General features: G+C 35.4%; 1 protein-coding gene across 33 annotated transcripts in view; it reads right to left on the minus strand.

Annotated features, from left to right (window-relative positions):
- SORBS2 (sorbin and SH3 domain containing 2) overlaps positions 1-21968 on the minus strand; it is a 155509-nt gene that overhangs the window by 29364 nt on the left and 104177 nt on the right. For 23 of the 33 annotated variants that reach the window (XM_084519171.1, XM_084519169.1, XM_084519147.1 and 20 more), the window contains 6 exons: positions 19791-19857; positions 18875-18919; positions 17507-17693; positions 14784-14898; positions 6992-7075; positions 5925-5981 (listed from right to left, as the gene is read on the minus strand). In XM_084519171.1, coding sequence (XP_084375297.1) covers positions 5925-5981; positions 6992-7075; positions 14784-14898; positions 17507-17693; positions 18875-18919; positions 19791-19857 — 555 coding nt within the window. The remainder of the gene's footprint in view (positions 1-5924; positions 5982-6991; positions 7076-14783; positions 14899-17506; positions 17694-18874; positions 18920-19790; positions 19858-21968) is intronic. The other 10 variants (XM_084519155.1, XM_084519167.1, XM_084519154.1 and 7 more) reach the window with 3 other exon arrangements.

Raw genomic sequence — 21968 nt, forward strand, 5'->3', positions numbered from 1 at the left:
ATAGCATGATGATTAACATCCTGTGGGCTCCACCAAACAATTTTCAATATTTCAACTTTCAATATTTTCAACTTCAATATTTCATGAAGAGAGTTAGGCAGCTTGTAAAAGCATCACTATGTTTTGTTTCATATTCTGTTACAGTAATATTTTTCTTTTAAAGCACAACTAGTGATCTAAATTCATTTTTCTCTGTACCATTTTTGAAATACATATACAACAGCTTAAATGAAATTTTGCTGTGAAAACATGAAAATCTGAAAATTATTTCTGCATGTGGAAATGAGGTCTGCAGAGTTTGCCCTCTCCACACAATTACTCACCAAAATCCCACAATTGATTATAGCCACAACATTTTTTCTAAAACCAGCTGAAAGCCCCATGTTTTTTATGGCTGATTGTTGACCACCTTGTACTCCTGGTCAGAACGCTTCTTATCACAGACCACTCATTAATCATTACCTATGGAGCTAGAGAAGTAGCAACTGCACAAATCCTGTACAAAGGAATGGAGTACTGTTCCATAATTTTATTTTTAATATAAAGACAGCTATTAATGCCCACTAATTTTAAATCCATCATTCATACATTTTAAGACTGTGGTCAGAACTCAGTAATACCACAATTAAGTAGGTAACTAGGTAGGAATCTAGACTAAACTGTATAGTCCCTGTGGCATTTATTCCTGGGAACAAAGCAGTGTCCAAAAGTTAAACTTGATTTCAGTTCTTTGGATGTCATTTCAGAGGTAACCCGATGGGATGGAAATGAATTACTATACATCTTTTTAACCTGTGGGGACTATTTTTCTCCCTATAGAAGCCTTCTAGACTTTTTCTCTGTGTAGGAAAATCTTTACAGACTTTTCTTTGTAAAGAAGCACTGTGTAAATAACAGCACTTATGGCCTGTAGTTTATATATACATATGTGTACATATATATACATATATATATATAAATTGCAAGTTCATGAATAGGACTTCTCCCAGATTTGTTAAGTGACACTTATGTATAGTTTTAGAAATCACCTGAGAGTATTTGGGAACAGATTTCATGTGACACTGAATACTTTAAATGATGTATGAGAGGAACTGTTGAAACTGCTTATACAGGGAGAGGGCTAAAACAACAATGTCCATAAATATGGGTGTTCAGTTAGAGGTATTTGTCAGTAGACCATTATTTAAGACCTGTATCATGTACCAAATGATCCCATCAGGACAGTAACTGAAGTTTTGATTTCCAGATTACACTGAAATGTATTAAACTTTGAGGCAGGGAGAACCACACAAACAGACGCAATATGGATCAAGTATTACCTTAAAACTTGAGCTATGATCATTTCCCACTTCCCCACTAATTTAAACTGTACTTTCATTTAAAACACTTTAAAACAAACGAACAAACAAAAAAAAAAACAACAACAAACAGGTAAAAAACTTTCAGACTCAGTAAGAATGGCAACTGAGATACAAACAGTTAAAAATGTCAACAAATCAAAGATTTTAATGCTACTTTCCAGAGAAACTAAGTTCTCTAGAACTTACTCATGTTGATCTCTGCATAAGGTTTCAAAATGTTAATTTTTTCTAAACCAGAAATTTCTTTGCTTCGTGGATTAGTGTTTCTTCTGTCTTACTATTTGTTAGTACCATTATTCTCTCTGTTAAATACTTATATTACTCTTCAGTTCACAGACTCCAGCTAGGACCTGAATTCACTTTCTGTATAAACACAAAGGTAAAATCCCTCCTCAAATGATATTACAAACCTCTGGTAAGTCATCTAAAAAGAATACGCTCACTGCAAAAAAAAAAATTGTAGCAAAACCTGATCACTGGAAATGGAAACACTAGGCTCCTGTACTTCCAGCTGTCTCCTGAGCAGTTATACTTGAACGAACTTATAGGGCACTGTAGCAGAACTAGTTGTAACACAGATTTCCAGCAGAGCTGGAAATAAAAGCTTCCAGAATTATTTTAGTGCTAGCCTAAAAGAAAAGGGCTACTTGTCACGCAGTCACGTTCGGCACATCCAATACAATCTAAAGGCACAGTATATTATGGGAGATGTGATTTCCTCTACTCATACATGTCTCATTTACAGTAGAGGATGACACACATGCAAACCAGAGTGTGTACACTACGGCAGGAAGGAGAAAGTTGCGATAGTAAGTGCTGGTAGCAATATATAGCAATCTATCTGCTACAAATTCCTATTGTGTTTATTCTTTAACATTTCAACAATTTAACGTGACATCAAGCAATGTCCAGCTGCAATTTGCAGCCCATGTAAGAGAGATCTTCCCCACCACCTGGGAATTAAGCTGCTGCTAAGAAAAGCAAGCTGAGGCAGTGGGATGTAACCCGTGTTCTCAAGGATACTTCGCAAGGGAAAGTATGCATCAGCCATCTCAGGAGAGTGGCTGTCTCAGCAGGGCAGGTCTTTTGTAGCAATGGCCTGTTGGGAGAAGACTGACAACCTTACTGACAAGGACAGAGCTTTTCCCAGTGTTAAGTGCTTCCAGCAGTGAAGGTCCGCCTCACTCATACAACGATGTACCCGTTTCTCAGGTGGCTTTCTCTCTAGTGCTCTGTTCCATGATGGGAGAGTACACAACACTGTGGAATACAACCAACTTTTATCACAGCATACTATTTTTCTTAATTTGCTAAAACCAACCTCTTTTTCTGCAAATAAATGAAGTTATTTCGTATAAGTTTCATTTTTGTAGTAAAATATGAATTTCAAGATTTGCATACTTTTTAAATCATCTGCCATTGTATTCCTCTTGGGTAATAAACAGCCTAGGTATGACACCTTAAAATAAAAACTAATTAGTGGATTGGATTAAAAACATGAAGAACAGAAATGGGTTCCAAAGTACTTTATGTACTATAACTGAGCTCATAAAGTCTATGGACCTATATATTAGAGAGAAGGGGTACTGCGAGACAAACCCACACCAACTGCTCTAGGAAATGAGTGAAGAATTAAAACACCTTTCCACAGGCAGCATAACTAGAAGCCTATGCATTGGAGCTTCTTCTGTTATGGAGGTGTGCTGAGAGAATATATCATCAGATATTCTCAAATAGACAGTAAATCTGCTCCTAGCACTTAGGAAATTTCCATGTTTTATATTTGGAATATGTATGGGGCTAATGATGAGTGCATTACTGTTAACTTATTCTGTCTGAACAAAATATCATGATATTTGTTTTTAAAATAAATTCTGAAAGTGGTCATTACTCCTAAGACTTCACCATTCAGTTCATATTTTCAACATTTTCTTGAAATCTTGAAATTTTCAAGATTTCTCTTGAGGTCCTCTGAAACCTGAAAACTGCTTTATGACAATTCTCCAACTATCCAACCTCAATGATTTTAAGAAAAATAGCTAATGTTATGAGGCCTGTCTGCAATAAAACCATAAAAGTCAGCAGTAACAGAGCTGCTCACACCGATATGTCGTGTAACCCCAGTTCTCCTCATGCTGCTACACAACAGGGTGATGCAATGGCATCAGTTCTGTGTGCTTCCCATGCAGAAAGCTTACCCACAAAATCCCTTTTAAGCATGCCCTGGAAAATGACAGAGTCTTATTTTAAACCTGGCCACCACTATCAACCTCATCTTTGCTGACCAGTCACTGCTGCACTCCGGTATCCACAGAGGGACCTCAGGCTCACTCACTGCTGGTCTCTGCTGGAACCTTTGCCTGAGGCAGTACGAACACTGCAGTTAGTTGTCATTGCAGGCCTTCTTATGCTGCTGCCACGCCTGCCATTAGAGACCAGACTGATATCCTCTGTCACAGACACTGGCCAAACAGCTGCGCAGTGACAGCTTGCACCATGTGCAGTGGCTCCAGGGCTACACAGACTGTGACGTAAATCCCAGGGGCAGTAGAGCTCCCACTGCTTCCTTTGGAAGGCATTATGTAACCCACAACTGAAACCAAACCATTGAGAACTTCTTTATCCACAGCATTCCCCAGGCCATAAATAGTGTGTCAGTGATCAGCCTAAGACAGCAAGAAGTGTGTGCCATGCCAAAATAGACTGCTGGGCTACTGCACAGCTTTTCCTTTCCGTCCTTTACGATACTCTTATCACCATGAACATAATATGCCTTTTCACCCCTTCTTTGATGCCATCTTTGAAGTTTTTTCTCTATGGAAGACACATATGGAGGCACTTTTGTTGTATAATACTGATTTTTACCATAGACGTACACTGTTATCCATTGGCTGTGTGGAGTTTATAACTTCTACCCACAGGTAGAGAGAGCCACACTGATACAGTTTAGAGGGGAAAGTTGAAAGCAAACAGTGGATATGGTTGCTTTTTATTTCCAAGAGCAGGTATCACTGCTAACAGCTGCCCTGTCAGCTCTTGGACATGTATTGACCCATGAACCCTCCCAAATCTCTAAAGCTAGATAGGCACCTTCCAGGACATCCAAGACTGCCCTGTGTGGATAAAGGCTTCCTGACAAAAACAATCAAATTTTAGAAACATCCCAAACTACTACTACTACTTTGATTCACTTCTACTAAAAAAAAAAAAAAAAAAAAAAAAAAAAATCATATATATTTATAGTTAAGCCAATGTTTTAGCTGTTTTCATGCATCAAGGCCTTAATGGTAACAAAAAATGAAGTTAGAAATGGTAGGCAAAGTTTTAAACAATAAAGTTTTGTTTGCATGATGGTTCTAACATTTTAATGAGTTGTTTTTCAATATTTCAATTATTTTGCAGTATTTTCAATATTCTTCAATACATTGAAGAATATTTATTTTGCTATTAATTTGCTATATACAGCATATAAATACCGTAATTTGCAAAGAAGAGTTATTGTATTTAAAGACTTTAAAAGCTTCAAAACAAAATATAAGTGTCCTTGTAAATTCAACAAAGAGAAAACCAATATTACTTAACAGCTATTTTACACAGACTTACTGAACATGACTATATTTCAAATAATCATATACTAGGACATTTACTGGTTCTTATCTGATATATAGAGTATTCCCAAGTATCAGTGAAGGCCTATAAGCTTATTATCTCAGAGAACTGCGCCCAAATTTCACAACCATAAGTTTCTCCAAAATTATAGAGCTTAAAACCAAACCAGAGCAAGCTGCAACACAATTAACAATTTAAGGTTACAATTTTCATTTCATTTTTGGAGATTCCAAAGGAAGATGAGAGTGAATCACGAATATGAATGAAGCAAAGCCACCATATGAAGTAAAGTCATCATTACAGGATTCACTGACTTTTACCCTACCACTCTAAAAACAGCGGGGAGGGTAGGAGGAATGAAAGCCTGCATCTCTCCCACTCAGAGTAGGGCAATGACAGCCCACTACCTGATCTTGATGTATTTTATTCATAGCAATAACATTGACTGCCAATTCTTCAGTTACAAATTTACAACAGGATTATCAATTGTGTGTTTCCAGATTTGCAACATTAACCAAAAAATAATTAAATGGAGAAGTGATAGCTCAGCCACAAAGGCTTTGACTTGACATATACAATTTGCAGTCAGATATATTAATACAAAATACTATTGTGCTGATATATTATTTATGTCTAAAAGTATTGCACTTGCCCAACTCTGAAGAAGTGGGAATTTGTCAAGAGTTAGAGACATATGGGCTGTTGTGTAATTCTGAGTGTTAATCTCTGAGAAGTTTTGGGGACAAGGACTCACAGTTCCTAGGATAATAAGATCAACATCCAAATGTACTAGTGATCTGGAAAGATGTGAAGACAAAGATACAATGATTGTGAATTAGAAACATCTCATAACTATAACGAGGAAACCACTAAATTTTAACAAACAGACACAAACGGCAAGGACGCCAACCCTTCTTCCCAAGAGAATCATCTGAACAAGAATCATTCATTTACCTCATTGGAAACACCAGAAGAACTGTCTTGAACATACTCCAAAAGCTTTTTAGGTGGCTGCAGAAGTGCAGAGATGAAATGGAGGAGAATCAATGGCAGCAAGGAATGAAACGTGGAGAAGGTGACACAGTTAGAAACTAAGTGTTGACAACATCAGATACAAGAGTGACACATATGGGTAGAATGGAAGGAAGACCGTGTTACAATATTTTGTAAGTTATTAAGCATCTTAATAAATGTTAGTAACTTTAGGCGGTAAAATTTACAGCTTGAATGATTGAATCAATACTAGCAGTTTTTAATACTTGTGAGACAAAAGAATGTAAGGCATCACAGTGACATTCTGCTAGGAACTCTCAATGTTCTATTCTTGCAGGAGACACTATATTCTCAGTTACCAGCACTAGCAAAACATTGTTCACATTTTGTTCTTCAGAAGAACATATCTGGACAGTTTCTGCCTACCTATATGGAAGAATGACAAACCAGCTTCAATGGCTAGATAAAAGGAGATGAGAGGTAATCAGGGATAAATGTGATACACTGCAGAGCACTGGACAACAAATTTTAAAAGGAAGTGTGAAGTTCACTTTCTCTTCTGCTTTCACTTTTCACAGCTGTGCATTCTGATTTTGACTTATGAACAGATGCTGGTTCCCAGAATGCCCTCCAGGACCCTGCGCCAAGTGCCCAAGCTCCTCATGTAGCATGGCATGTCAGTATTGTTTTATGCTTTTAAAGATTGTTCAAACCTAATCCAGGCAAATGCAAAAGATTTAGGAAGATTAGTAAACAATTCTGTTTAACATGGAATTTATATTGTTCTTAAATATTTACACACTACTATTTGTCTAATATGTTGTCTGTTTTTAAGCTATTAAAGTCACAACCCTGACAGGTTTAGGCTTCACTTAAAAAAAAAAAAAAGTTATATGCATTTGATGATTTTATTGACCTTCCTTAAAAAAGTCATATTAATTTTACTGGGATATGAATTTGGTAATTTGTAAATCCTTATTAAAATATTACCCCTAACATTTAAATATTAATATTCTGCCCTCACTTACCGGCCGTCCAAACTCCAGTTCTGAAAAGAATTTATACCAGGGTTCGTTTTCTAAATCTATGTCATCTGGGTTTACGTGATCGGGCTGGAGCAGTTGTGAAGGAAAAGGGAAGGAAAAGGCACACACTGAGCAAAGTGCTAGAAATGCCATGTCACTTCAAGGACACACACACAAACGCAAAACAAATACAGGGAAAACAATGGAATAAAACCAAAGAATGAAGATGGTATTTAAGACAGAAAATATTCTTGTTCAAGAATTGTCATTGACCAGCAACTTTAATACTTTTCTTTTTGTTGTGATTCTTCCAATGACTGGAAGATGTTAAGCATTTTAAAATTACTCTTAAAAGAGGCCTCTTTGACCACTTCTATAAACACAACTGCATTAAGTGCATTTAAGGCTACTAAAGATGCCTTGTTAAGAAAATGTTTTAAATGACTGTCATCTTCAGCTAGACAACATGATAACATGACATAATTCTGGCACTATTGCTTTCACTCATTCCTTTTTCTTCTCACAAAGCATGTTCATTCCGGGTCTTGCAGTCCTGAAGCAAGCACTGAGCAGAGATAGTCAGGCATGACTATATTAAAAACCTACTTCAGAGGATCAAATGGAACTAGGATATTTTAAACCCTATGGTCAAAAATAGGGAACAAAAAATACGCATTCCATAATTTTAGCCTTAGCAGCATTTTGTAATGCTTTATCTCTCATGGACTTGTTGACATAAAGCATTTTTTTTTCCACACTGAAATATTTTTTTTTCATCTGAAAATTCTCACAGCAAAGGGATTAAGTAGGAACTGAAGACAACATAAAGAAAGCTTTTCAATGAGCAGAAGAATAATTGACAGATTTATTCAAGTAGCATGAAAACATGACAGTGCAAAACAGTAGAGCTCCCAATGGGATGTTTAATCCACTGCAAACTTGGCTGCCTTAATTATTTTCTAAACAGCTTCAGTTCCTTTGTAAGATCTGATGTAAGCTGCCATGCAGCGCAGAATTACAGTGAACTCTTGTCTTCAGGATCTCTGAATAAAAAAAGCCTCTTGCTGAAGATAATTCTGAATTTAAAATTTAGGCCCCCACAAGTGTAATTATCAGAATTTAGACACTAATTATGGTGTGACCTAGAAAGCAATCCTCAAAGTAGGAGGCAAGGTCCTATATAAAGCATGACACTGGTGATTAAGTATATAACACTTTTTCCTCCCGAGTCAAGCTGCCACCAATATACTAGAACAATCACACACTTATTTCTGTTTTCTGCAAGAGATAACACTGCGTGCTTGACCATTTCAGGTAATTAAAAATCTTATAGCACTTTTCTTGATGCCTTTGATGTTACTAGAATGGGCTGCCAACTTTGCTCTATTGAAAGCTCAACAGCAATTTTGAACTACCTTGGTGCTCAAATATCTATGAGCTGCTCACACAATATCTGGAGATACTAGAGACTATCTAGAGACGTATTAGAGGTTATATATGATTTCAGGAATACACCCAATCTCTCCTATAGAGAGATGAAGATATGAATGCAGATACAACAGATTCAAAAATACAGAAGATACTTCATCTGAGGGATAAAGGAACTGGGGCTGTTTAGTCTAAAGGAAAGGAGGCTGAGGGGAGACCTCATAGGAAAGGAGGCTGCAGCAAGGAGGATGTTGGTCTTTTTTTTCAGGTGACAAGTGAGAGAATGTGAGGAAACAGCCTCAAGTTGCAGCAGGGGAGGTTTAGATCAGATATTGGGAAGAATTTATTCACAGAAAGGGTGGTTAAGCATTGGAACAGGATGCCCATGGAGGTGATGGAATGGATGTGGCAAGTAGAGTGGTGGGCTTGTAGTGTTAGGTGATTGCTGGACTTGGTGATCTTAAGGGTCTTTTCCAACCTAAATGATTCTATGATTCGTATTATATTTACTCAGTATCCCATTACAGGTAATGCTTGGCATAATCAGATTTTTTTTTGCTTACCTTAAATATATATATATATAAATCCACAATTTAGATCTGGATAATCTGTGAAGACAGTATTAAGCAGCTACTTTTCATGATTTCTCCTAAGTTACAGTATGTTGAAACATTTATAGCATGTTTTAATCTTTATATTATAACAATGAATTAATTTCCTGGGACAGAAATGTTAAAATCAACAATTGGGTGCATCTACTTTGGGATTTTACTTCATATATCAGTAATGCCCTTTTGATGGGAATCTCTCTTACTTGTCTGTCTTATTGCACCATGCTTCTCATTGCAGAGGAGCCCTGGAATACACAAATTCAATTTATTTCACATAAACTGAGCCAGAAGATGCACTATGGGAGCCCAATTAATGGGCTGCAGCCACTAATGGGTGTTCACTTAATGGACTAGTTTCAAATTACTCAGATATAAATCCCTTGAAATGCAAAGGATATCATGGAGCTGTTGGCACTACAAATCCAGGCCTACTGACTGGCTGCCCATTTCCTTGGGCAGCCAGCCTCAGTTTTATTAGCCTCAAGCTTGCCCGGACAGCAGCAGCCCCATGCCTACACACTGGTGGCCTGGTGTCCCTCCCTCCTTGTAGGGAGTGAGAACACACCACCAGATGCACTGGGCTTCCACCCCAGTAGCCAAGCAGATTAAAATGGAAATGGTAACTGGCTCCCTTTTTATCTTTAAATACTCTTGCTAGTAGTTGAATGCTAAATTAAAAAAAATAAAAATAAAAATCTGCCTGTAAGGAAAAAAATGCAAACAGTGTATGTTAATGCACTGTATGCACTTGAATCTCAGTATTCAAGTTCTCCTCCTGTGGTAGTGTGCCAATGCAATGAGAGCATAAGGGAGTGTGTGAAGTTAGCTCTATTCACACAAGCCCTACTTTTATTTACAGTTTGAACCGCAGAGGGCAGCAAACAAAAAGAAAGAGTGCTGAAGTTCATAACTTCACTGCTGCCTAGCAGTCCCTGGGAGGACGCTGCATTCCTTGGGCTACCACAGGCAATTGATTTCACTTGGCTTCCAGATTCAGTTTTGCTGGAGGACTGTTTTTGATTCTCTCTCCTACTAAGAGACTCATTTTAACTCTCTTATTTTGGCTTTAAAATTATGACAAGTTTTTTTGACTTTAAAAAACGATTTTGGCTTGGTCTTACAAAGTATCTCCCAAACTGCTTGAACAGAGGATAAAAGCATTAGGAAGGTAAATTCCCTTTTATGACAAACAGAGTAACTTTCCCATACTTTGTCCTTAAGCTAGCTTTTAGTAGCATTTTCATTGTTTGCTTTAAATTTACCATTTAAAGACCAATAAGTATCTTCATTTCACCACATGCATCAAATGATCAACACAGCACTGTATCAGCACACTCGAGTACAGAATACTGAGGTTAATTAAAAATTATATCTACAGGCTGGCATACAGCGTTGCCTGTGCTTCATTTTATATACGTAGGTAGGCATTCATAGGTAATAATCAAATGTGTGAGTTTAAAATGGTGGGTTAAGTAGCTCTTATGATAGAGTCTGCATAGTCAAATTTATATTTAGCATTAGCAAATTCAAACACCACACCAAAGTCTCTTTGGAACAATGGACTGAGACATTTGTCACTAATTTGGCTTTGACTATTTATTGATTCCATAGAGCTTCTTCTTTTTCTTCTATTTTCAAAAAGCTGTTGTGGCTCCAAGTCCACTATCAGATTGAATTAATCTCTCCACATCTTTATCAGAAGACATATTTTGTAATATCATAACATACCTAAATGGGGAATTTGTAATTCATTTTAAAAACACAATTAAAAAAAACTACTTTAGTTCACAGAAAGCGTTACTGGAGATCAGATACTGAGTAGCATATTCTGATAACCAAACCAGGCTGTAATGTCAAATGTGACCAAACTTGTCACCTAAAGAAAAATTCAAATTAACCACTAAAGTTGAAAAATTAGAGGTGCATCAATGTGCAAGCACAGCCTATTTTTGCAATTTGACAAGAGGAATATTTTAAAATTTACTTTGGTTATGAAATCCTCTTGTATATAAGTTCAGTACAAAATTTGTATACTGAACATACATATAAAAAATCTGGAATAGAAATGAACCCCAAAGTTTTATCTGACTAGCACAAACATATTTGCATGCTTTGATTAGAACACAATGAAAATAAATTCATCTATTGATTGTCCCAATTTTTCGGTCTTTCTTTACAGCAACACCAAAATTTTTCCTTACTTGCTTCATTGAAGGAAGAGAGAAATGTACAAATTGTAGAATATAAAGTTGTTACTTCATATATATGAGGTTGAAACTGGTAAAGAATAAATATTTAACTTTATATTCATATGAGTAAGATTGAATTATTACACTACAATTTACTTACTTACTGGAAGTAAACATGCATTTTAGGAAACAAATCAATGGCCCTGATGATATTAGAGAAAAAACAGAACATTTTATTGAATCACAGACAATGGAGATTAAATGACACATCAGAACAACTTTTGTACCACCTTACCAGTACTATGTTATTAGAATAAATTGTAATGGTTTATGAGCTCATTGAAATGGGAGGAAAAGGAACTGCCTTTGCTTGGAAGACTATTCAACAGGCTAAGGTCACTTTTTTATTTTTGCAGACCACTTTGTTATGTAATTGAGTATAAATTTTAATTTTCTAAATTTCACTCCATTACTTCTAGTTACAATCTCAAAATGCCAACCATAACCCCCTCCTTTTTGTAGATGGTTAATACTCTTACAAGGTCAACTTACAGAAGAAAAAACTGCTTCATGACGGAAGGCTGCAACATGATGTTACAACCTGAAATTTCACTCATCTTTTTATGTCTGTAACAAAGATAACCAACTCTTCCTAACTGATCTATTCATTTAAAATGTATTACTACCTCATTTATTTTAGGCTTATTATTTCATATGTTCTTTTGTTCTAATGAATGAGTATCTGGTGAATTAAATTTCCCACTAAATGTTAATCTTACACTGAATCTCATTTTATTATATACTTCCTATTTTCTAACCTCCACATTAGTCACAACTCTTTCCAATGTAGTATCTACGTTAATAATGGGAAATCTGATCTTTCAACATCATCTGCCCTGCTTAGTGTCATATAAGATAGTTGTAAATATTGTTCCCCACTCCCCCTGTTTTTTTTTTTTTCCAGATTGTTTACATCAAAAATGCAAAGTAGACATGGAAATGATTTAATTTCAGAAAAAAAAAAAAAAAAAAGAGTAAGTTTTGGGGCATTGGAGAACCTCTCTCACTTTTTCTTCCCTCTCCACTCCCCTCCCTCCCCCTTTTTTTTTTTTTTGTAAAACTGATACAGTAATAGTTTTAAATTTGGATGTTATAAATGTCCAACATTTACAACACTAATGAACTATGTTCATTTTTATCATCCATATTTTGTACAACATCTTAATATAATCAGAACAAATTTCTTAGATATCAAAAATCAAAATGTTTTGAAATGATCAAAATGAAAGAAACTCATGCATTCACAACAAAGCTGTGAATTCGGAATTTGCCTCTGAATTTGGAACTGATACAATGTTTTTGGGTATCAGCTTTTCCTAGACACACAGGAAAATCTTTTGGCACCTATTCTGCAGATCATCCTTTGTTAAATTGAGAGTCGTACGTTCCATATCTGATTCAATGGACACGAGGAAAACAAATATATCAGTGAAACCACATCTTTTTCTTTTTGTAACATGGTCAAAAGGAAGTACATGAATACATCATCTTTATCAACAGCAGAAATTCCAGAACTGTGATAACTTACTCTATTTCAAATATTTTTGTCTTAATTAATAGTTACAGTAACGTCAGCATAACTTCTACCATGACTCTTGTTTTTCAGTCTTTTACTCGGAACCACACATAAACAAAGAATCTCTCAATTCTGTCTGAATATTATTTCCTCAGCTTTTTAGATTTATTCTATAGAGAGACGTTTCCTTATGTTCCTCAATTTTCTTATATCAGCTACTAATCTAAGCTTCTTGATTAGTATTAGAATTCTTGCTTGACAGAATTCTGAGTTTGACTGAAGCAACTCAGCAAGTATAATGTGACTGAGGCTTTTCTGCATTAAAATATTATAAGGAACAAGCAAAGCTCAAAATCCAACCTCTTGATTGAGAGCATCAAAATTAAAATGCATTAACACATTTAAAAAAAAAGGCTCCAGGAAAAATCAGCAAAGCTCACTTTTCTGTCATCTCATTAGTTCACTAAAATTGAAAATCTGTATCTATGACCACATTAATCAATAACACAATTCGTATATGATTTTTCATGCTAAGTTAGTAGAAAACATAATTTATTAGAAAAGTGAGGCTATCCTTGAAACATTACTGTACTTTTTTCTTTCTTTCTTTCTTTCTTTTTTTTTTTTTTTTTTTTAATTAAAAAGACCTTGAATCTGCTGTTATTCTTTGGCACTGGAAAAGCCTGGTAAATGACCTCAGTGTATAATGCAACTGTTGCAATCAAAAAAAGTGCTCAGAACAAATGCCACTGCTTTTTAAATATAATTATTTCTTAAGAGCAGCTTGACAACAAATACTAAATCCCATGTAATTAGTTTGATTAATTAGCAGTCCACAGAGCCAACTCTCTCGTTGAAAAATGAATCAGTTCTGCAAGAACTTAATTTCACAGAAACACACTACAGAAGTCATATTTCTGCAAAGACCACTAAAACATGTGGAAAAGCTTCTTAGTATAGGTGTTTCATTCTGTTGACATATTACATATTCTGGAATTGAATTATTTGAATAATTTATTTTAAATTAGAAAAAAAAAAACAGAACTGTGAACAAGCATGTAATGGAGCAATACATATGCAACTAATAAACCAATATCAATTACATAAAAACCTTCTTTAAAACTAGACTCCCTCAACTGTAACAGCCTCAAAGTAAAATCCCAAGAAAAGAAAATACTGCCACTGATATGTGACAATTTTCCTAAAATACTGAAGTATCAATAGAGCACAAAGGTAAATTAGGTTGGGTGAATGTGTTTTTCAGCAAATGAAAACTTCTGTTAATGGTCATTTTGCATGCATTAAGCTTAGCTTTGTAAAACAGGCATGTAAAACAATTCCACAACTGCAATCACTGTTCAGAAAGCAGTAATAAAAACTTTGAATTACATGTTCATGTACGCTCGGTACTCATGGAGTAACTAGCACCGGAAAGAATCTCCAGAGGTCACCTAGTCCAACCTCCTACTGAAAGCAGGTCACTCAGGGCTGGGTCTAGGTGAGTCTCAAACACTTTCCAAAACTGAGATTGCACAGACTCTCTGGGATACCTTTACTGATATTAGATCAAAATCTGCTTAAGGGTACAATTAGTCACATCCTGAAAATGCAAATTGTTTATTCTTGCGCATTAATTAACCAGAAATCATATGTGCTGTTGCTACTACTGCAAATGAATGCTAGAGATGCATGCCAATTAGAAAAAGCAGCTTCCATTAATTCACAGTTCTACTCATCATCCATTACATTTGCACAGTGGTTCCTTGACTTAGAAAAAACAGATCTAAGTTCAGCAAATAAGCCAAACTCATATTTTCAATACAACCATCATGAAAGAGTAATGAAAAATTGCTGCAAAATCATATTTGAGAAAGGACTTTCAATATTCATCTGAGTAGTTATAATCAGTAATAAAAAGATGAAACCTCTCACCAAGGTTTCATCAAACCAAACCTCTCACTGTATATTACTATTTCATGTACGTCTCTTACCGGTCTTTCATGTTCAAGGATTGATGACTTTCCTGGCTCATACTCAAAAATGCTTCTTGGTTCAGAACGGAATTTGCGGGTATCTACCTTTCTGTCAGGGGGATCCCAGTCATTTCTAAATAATAAATATGAACAACTGAGTTAATTGGCTGTCAAGCCATCACCTTTACAGCTCTGTAAATGAGACATACACACAAAACCAAATGAATTTAGGCATAGTTTCTCTTTCCATATTTCAGTTGTGAAGTGTCTGGCCTAGCATCCCATCTTTACTATAGCATTGAAGTTATTATAGCAGTTATTACAGGAGGTATATTCAGTACTGCAAGAAAAATACTAGGTATGTCCAGCCTATGTGATTATTTATTCTTTTAATTGGTGAACCAGTTAAAAACTTTCCTGACATATTGTGTTAAAATACCATGGTATGCCTTCTCAAATTGCCAATTTACTACACCTTAACACAAAATTTATTTTTACTATACTAACATAGATAAAAGAATGGTAGATGTTTTTGTCATCACACAATATGACAGTAAGTCCACATTGAAGAAGTTACACAATTTTCTGAAACAAAAAATGAGGAACTATTTTACAAGAGAGCGTGAAACTTTAATAGGCGTTCTTTGTCCTAATCTGTAGTAGAATTGCTCTTGAATATCCTGTAAATAAGATATTCTGTTTCCTTGGAACTTTGAATAGATAAGCAAGAACAAGAATTCAGAGTCAACTTTGGGACAGAACTTTATCCAGTATCTCTACAATTATAATTTTGTTTTCAAGTTAATAGTTTGATGCAAAGAATACTTTTTTTTTTCCAGTCACATACTATGTTGTTTTAATAGCTACCTGCACATTTTGGGTGGGTAGTTTGGTAGTTACTATCACAGTGAGAGCCATCTTCTCATGGCATTTTTGTAGTCACTACCCATATTGTATTTGGAATAACTGTAGCTCTGGGGCAAATGATCCACTAGTAACTCACAGAATGGGTGAAGGAAAGAGGAAGTCTCATCAGTTATATCCTGCACTTACAATAAGAAATAACATGTTCTGGTTAAATTCTATCAAGCTTTCTGATATGACTCAATTTGATGTGACCTGACCTAATAAGGCATGTCACGTGCCTTAAAAATCTATGGGTTAGCTTTTATTTACTGTGCAATTTCTGGAAAACAGATGCATCTATTTATAAAATGCCCTACCTTTCAAGAGAAGAACTTACACATGGCTTTTTATTGTGCATTTTCACTGAGGCAAAACTACACTTTCAGAGGAGAAAACAATTTATTTATTTTTTTTAAGAACAAACTGGAAAATGGTTCTGATCAAGTTCCATTATACTGCATATCACTTTGAAGAAAAAAGGATGCTACTGAAATTCTGGTTCACACTGGATTCACTTTCATTTACAATGTTTAGCCTATAATCCCTTATGGACTATATTTTTGAGTCCAACTGTTAATGCAAACCGTATCTTGGCCCCCAGCTAGAAAACTGCTATACATGAGGACCTAAGCCTCTTATATGAGATTTTAAATACTCATACTTCATAGGCAATTAAAAAAAGAATCTCCCAATGGCAGGAAAAGTTTGATGAGCTATAGCTGTCAGCAGCAGGCAAAGCATAACTAACATGTTTGGCATCCCTTGGCCTGGAGAACCTAGATTTTCACTGCCTGTCCTATCAAGTATGAGATTAAAAAGGAGAGGCTGAACATCCAAATTATGTGCTGCAGCAGTTATTTTCAAGCTTGACAAAAGGAATTGTAACAGTCCTCAGTTTCTGTGACCTAGGCATTTGGCCTAGCACTGGATGATGACTCACGTAACTTCAGAGATCAAAGCTAAGCAGATCTATATTTTAGCCTTTTGCTAAGAAGATCTATGCTTCTGTCTGACTTGCTAACAAATTCAAACCTCTTGGCCTTTGGGAAGTAGTCCAACTCTAACCCTCAACATTTCCACTTGAAAAATGTTTCAGCAACAGGAAGAGCCAAAATCAATAATCATTGAGCAATCTCATTTTCATCTGCAGTATATATACCTGCTGGATTATTTTTTGAATTGCCACTACCTACAGATTTTAGAAAAAGCCATAATCATAAGTCTTAATTTAGTACTTAGTATCCTTTTTTTTTCTTACTGTATTTTACGTAAACTGCAAATTAATTTTGAATGAAAATTGAAACTATTTAACATCATTCAAATTCTACATATAAAAATATTTACAATGTCCAAACTGACAAAATGGGCTACCTCTGTTTTGTTGCTCGAGTTGTTGAGAAATAGAGGTTGACTGCTATACCTGTAAGTTTTACTCCTTCTTGAATTTCAATTAAAAACAACATTTAGACTCTTTTGCTTTGCTACTGGATATCCTAAGCAGTCTCTCCTACTCAGGACTAACTATTAAAGGCAACTGCTAGAGCATGGATTCTTCTGAAACACAACAAGCAGGACAATCCCACCAATGAGAATGACAAATACTTTTAAACAGTATCACTTGTAAAACTACGCACTTCTTCAGCAGGTTGAAGAAATGGCAGCACTATACATGATGCCTGCACTGCTGATGAAGATTACCCCTCATCACCTGACTGTCCTTTAAGTGAAGCCCTTACATTTATATCATTCTATAGCTGCTATTTTTTCCTTCATGGTATCTTGTAATTGGAGTACTATACATACTGAGAACACTTTTTGAAAATCTATTAACTTACTTCTCTGGTGTAATCCTTTCCCGCAGACGATGTGGTGGTACTGGAGGTGGCACATGTGGAGGTGGTAAAGGAGATGAGACCTTAAAGGCATCGGAGCTACTGTCAGAAGCGCTTTTAGACAATGGTCTATATGTCTGTGTCTTTGCAGCTGGGTGTGCCTGAGCAGAGAAGGATGGACTGTAGCTACCTAACATAAAACAAAAGCAGAAGTAGTCACAGCATGAGAATGAATTTTAATAAAACACAGAATGCTACAAGAATCCACAGTTAATTAAGTTGCAAGGTTATAAAAATGTGTAAATGCATTTTTAAAAGTATATTATATATATTATACATACATGCTATGTAATTCATTATAATACTTTTCATACATTTATGTATACAGCTACAGGACACACAGGAAAATGCAGTGAAGTTCAAAGAAATTAATGATTAATTGGGGGAGGGGGCAGGAGGGAGAGAAATGTTATTAGCTGTATGTAGCTACCAGAGCTGTTAATGACAACCAGTTATTAACCCTAAGGCTCATCCTGTCTCTTGGTTTTTCTATGTCCAGCCGGAGGAAGAGAGGCAGGAAATGCACAGTTCTTACATTGTTTTAATAATTACTGCTAGTTTGGGATGGGTAGGCAATTGAATAGGATCTTGAATAACTCTCACACACAAATGCTCTCAATATTACACTAAAAGGTAGTATGAGAGCATGCTGAATGCAACATGAACACTGAAATGGAAGAATTATGAATGGCATTTTTACACAAGGCATGATTTTTTTTTTGCACATATGGTATATTCACATGTCCATTTTTTGTTCTAGTAAATAATTTTGCCACATGGTTATAATATTCTGTAAGATACAATTATTTATCTATATGATTAATATGTTTTTCTTGTGGCTAAATGACATCATCACCAGTGCCTATAACAAATATGAACAAGTTCGTAAAACAGAAGTATCTTTATAAGGCACCATTACTGCATTTTTAAGACTTTTTGTATTCCCATATATGTAATTAGTATTTGTACTTTCGCACAGTAGATCTCTTTTCCTTTTTATTATGAAAGGCTGTGTTGCTTATACTCATTAGTGAAAATATCTGTAATGTAATCAGAAACTAGAGTATTACAATGTACCCCATCTGCAGTAAGAGGTCCACAGTTGTAATACTTTTCTGTGGCAAGAATGAAACCAAAATTAAACTTAGTTTCATTTGGGAAAAAAGGCATGAAAAACACCAACTGAGATCAAACAAGATGATAAAAAGTGTTTATGCAAGCATTAAAAAAGCAAGCATGAATAGTTAACTACCCATGTTACTTGCTGACATTAACAAAAGACTCATTTTGAAGTGAGGGAATAATTCCTACCAGGACTGTATGCATAGGCAGTATTATACATGTCTGTGTCGTCATCTACAAAAAGAAATATACATGTTACAGTAATGTAATATGTGCCACTTTATCATAGCAACACAGCTTTGTTCTTGCAAATTCAAACAAGATTAGTACCATATCAAGTGCTGTATTTCTTTTTTTCATCTCATGTAGGCGTTTTCTGAATTCACTCTTTTCCCATTACACTTGGCATAAGCTATTTTGCCATCTTGCTAGTGAAATGGTACCTTCTTGCAATGTCACCCAATATTACTACTGTTTAGCCCCATATAAATTATAGCTGCTTATCTGCTCTACTCCCTTCCCCAAGCCTAATCTCTTACCTTTTGTCTGCTCTTCTCTCACTAGAGGAAGTTAACTCTAAATTTACTAATGTCACCAAGCTCCACTTCAGCAAAAAGCAAAGCAAAGCAAACCGAAAAAAAAAATGTGGAAAAAAATGCAATTCAAACAGAAAACATATCCTCAAATCAGCCTGCACTGTTCTAACACATGAGCTCTCCAAAAGAAAGATGGTGTGGTGGGAGACTTACAGTGGCCAATCGCTCATCCCTATAGATGAGGATTGCTTCACTGAATTCCGTGGTGACATGGAATCACATTGGTTGCATGCCTGGTTTAATCACTTTAATTTTTAGTTTTAGTAATATATTAAATATATTAAATCAATTGTAAATATACAGTCTCTAGAAGAAGAAAATTGCTCTGTCTGCAGAAAAATCTGTAATCAAATTCAACCATTTGATTTGATTCAGTCTCACACTTGGTGAACATTTACATTTTCATATGGCAGCTAATCAAAAAAAAAAAAAAAAAAAGAAGAAAAGTGCATTTTTTTTTTTTTTTAATACCACTGAGAACTACACAGCCAAGAAAACAGCATACTTACCAGGCTTATGAACCATATGGATTTGCTTGAACATTGTCTTGTACCAATCCTTTGGCCTGTCAACTGTCTAAATAAAATATAGTTTTTAACAATTAACAATTAAATTCAAATAATGAAGAAATAAGAATATCTATGTGGACAGATCTGATCAGATATTTAATGTTATTCTGGACACAGGTTTAGTTTTATCATGCTTTGTCCCCTATTCATTATAATCACTTTAATTCCATCTATTTCAGATGGTGTATTTGTTCCTCTCATCCCATCCCTGCAACAAGTTCTGGAAGGCACTTAAGACTAAGTAAGTTCTGTACTTTGATTTTGGAGAATACAGTGCTTAAGAACTCAGGAATTTGTGCCAGATCAAGAGTTTATCTCCTTAGTGCCCTATATTTGACAATGATGAATGCTAGAATGCTATACAGGAAAATACAAACACCTCAGCAATTATAAGCCTACAAGAAGAGTTTCTTTTTAACTCCTGGCAATTTCCAGCTTATATTATCTTCAAAATGCAATTGTTAAATGATGCACATATACTGTGGAATACTACTGAGAAAAGAATTAAGGCAATACTATATTTAAGAATTAATGTTTGGATTGTAAACAAGCAGTATTTAATCAGCAGTATTTAATCAAACAGTATTTAATTTCCCTTTCCGGGCAACTTAATTTTCATTTATTCTATTTTGAGAAAAGAGAAACAATATACCTTTTAACATCACTCACTAAATTTTAGTTGTCTTTACTATTTTGAACTAAGCAGTCTAAAAGTTTCCAGACTCTCCTGACACCAACTTTTGACCATGTTTCTAATTTTTTTATCTCTTACTCCTTTGCATTTTCTATTTTTGTTTGAGATTGGATGACAGTGCTTCTGAAAAGGAGGTAACATGAAGGCAAACATATATGCAGTATTATTCTGCTCAGATTCTGTATTTTTAGTTTCTCCACTGTTGTCAGAAAAGCAAAAATTTTAATGCAGATGTATAAAATTATTTTAGAATGTAATGGTGCAAAGGAATAGTTAAAAGGATCCCTCTTATGGAGGGATCTTGCATTAGTTGATGCCAAATCTGCAGTCACACTGCCTACTTCTCTTTACTATGAAAAGTGAAAATCCACGTATTATTATTCTCTACAAAATAGCCTACAGATCTGAGTATGTTCACCTGGCTCAATGCCATCTTTACTGAATCACACTTTTGCCTTAAATATTTGTTAAAGTTACTGCGTATAAATAATCTGTTTTGTTAACTTTTGTGAACTAGGAAGAAAATTGCCATTTTGAGGAATTAACATCAGTTCTCATGAAACTGATACTAAATGACTTAAAAAAAAAACACAAACGTTTAAAGGAAGAGCTACCAGTTGGCAGAGGAACTCAGAGGTCTGTTGGGGAAGAAAGAAATTTAAGTGGCACTTTATGATTTTTACCCAGACCTGACTGCAAGACAGGGATGAAGGAGATACGGTTTTGTACCAAGGCCTTCTGTACCTACCAACATTCCTGACTTCTGTCAATGAGAAGATTCTCAGAAGCAGATTAGGACCATTTTAACATTGTTTCCCTTAAACATCTACAGTAGCAGAACTCTGCTCCTACAAGATCATAAATGCTCAAAAGTTCACAAGCAAATCCAGCAGCTTTGAAGGAATTTATGCTGATATGGTTAACCTCCATGATGGTCCTCATTTCACACATCAGTATAAACCTATAACCATCCCATTCCTCTCTGACTGAATTGGGCCAAGAAGGGTCTTCAAAAGAGCTTGAACCAGTGGTAGGTGAATAGATAGGAAACAGTGCAAAAATACAACAGGTCTGACACTGCTGTTTGTGAAGGCACAAAGATACATCGATATATCTTTGCCATGCCCTCCTAATCTGTCAGGTCCTCTATTAATCCACAGGAGGCTTCCACACAGAGAGCAGCTATAGAGAAGCTGCCATGTAACTAGAGCAGAAAATCTCCCAACACCTTTCTGATCATTTGAACTGTTATCTCATCACCTCCGCCCCATCCCTCACCACTGGGTTTAAAGCCTCAGCCAATAATTTGACTTTACATTATAAACCAGACAGGATTAGTTCAGGAATAGAATAAATTAATTTTAAAATATGTGTCCTCAATCTAAATTCACTTATCCCACATGCCAACGTTTGTTTGAGGAACT

The sequence above is a fragment of the Aythya ferina genome (assembly GCF_964211825.1).
Source record: "Aythya ferina genome assembly, chromosome: 4".
NCBI lineage: Eukaryota > Metazoa > Chordata > Aves > Anseriformes > Anatidae > Aythya > Aythya ferina.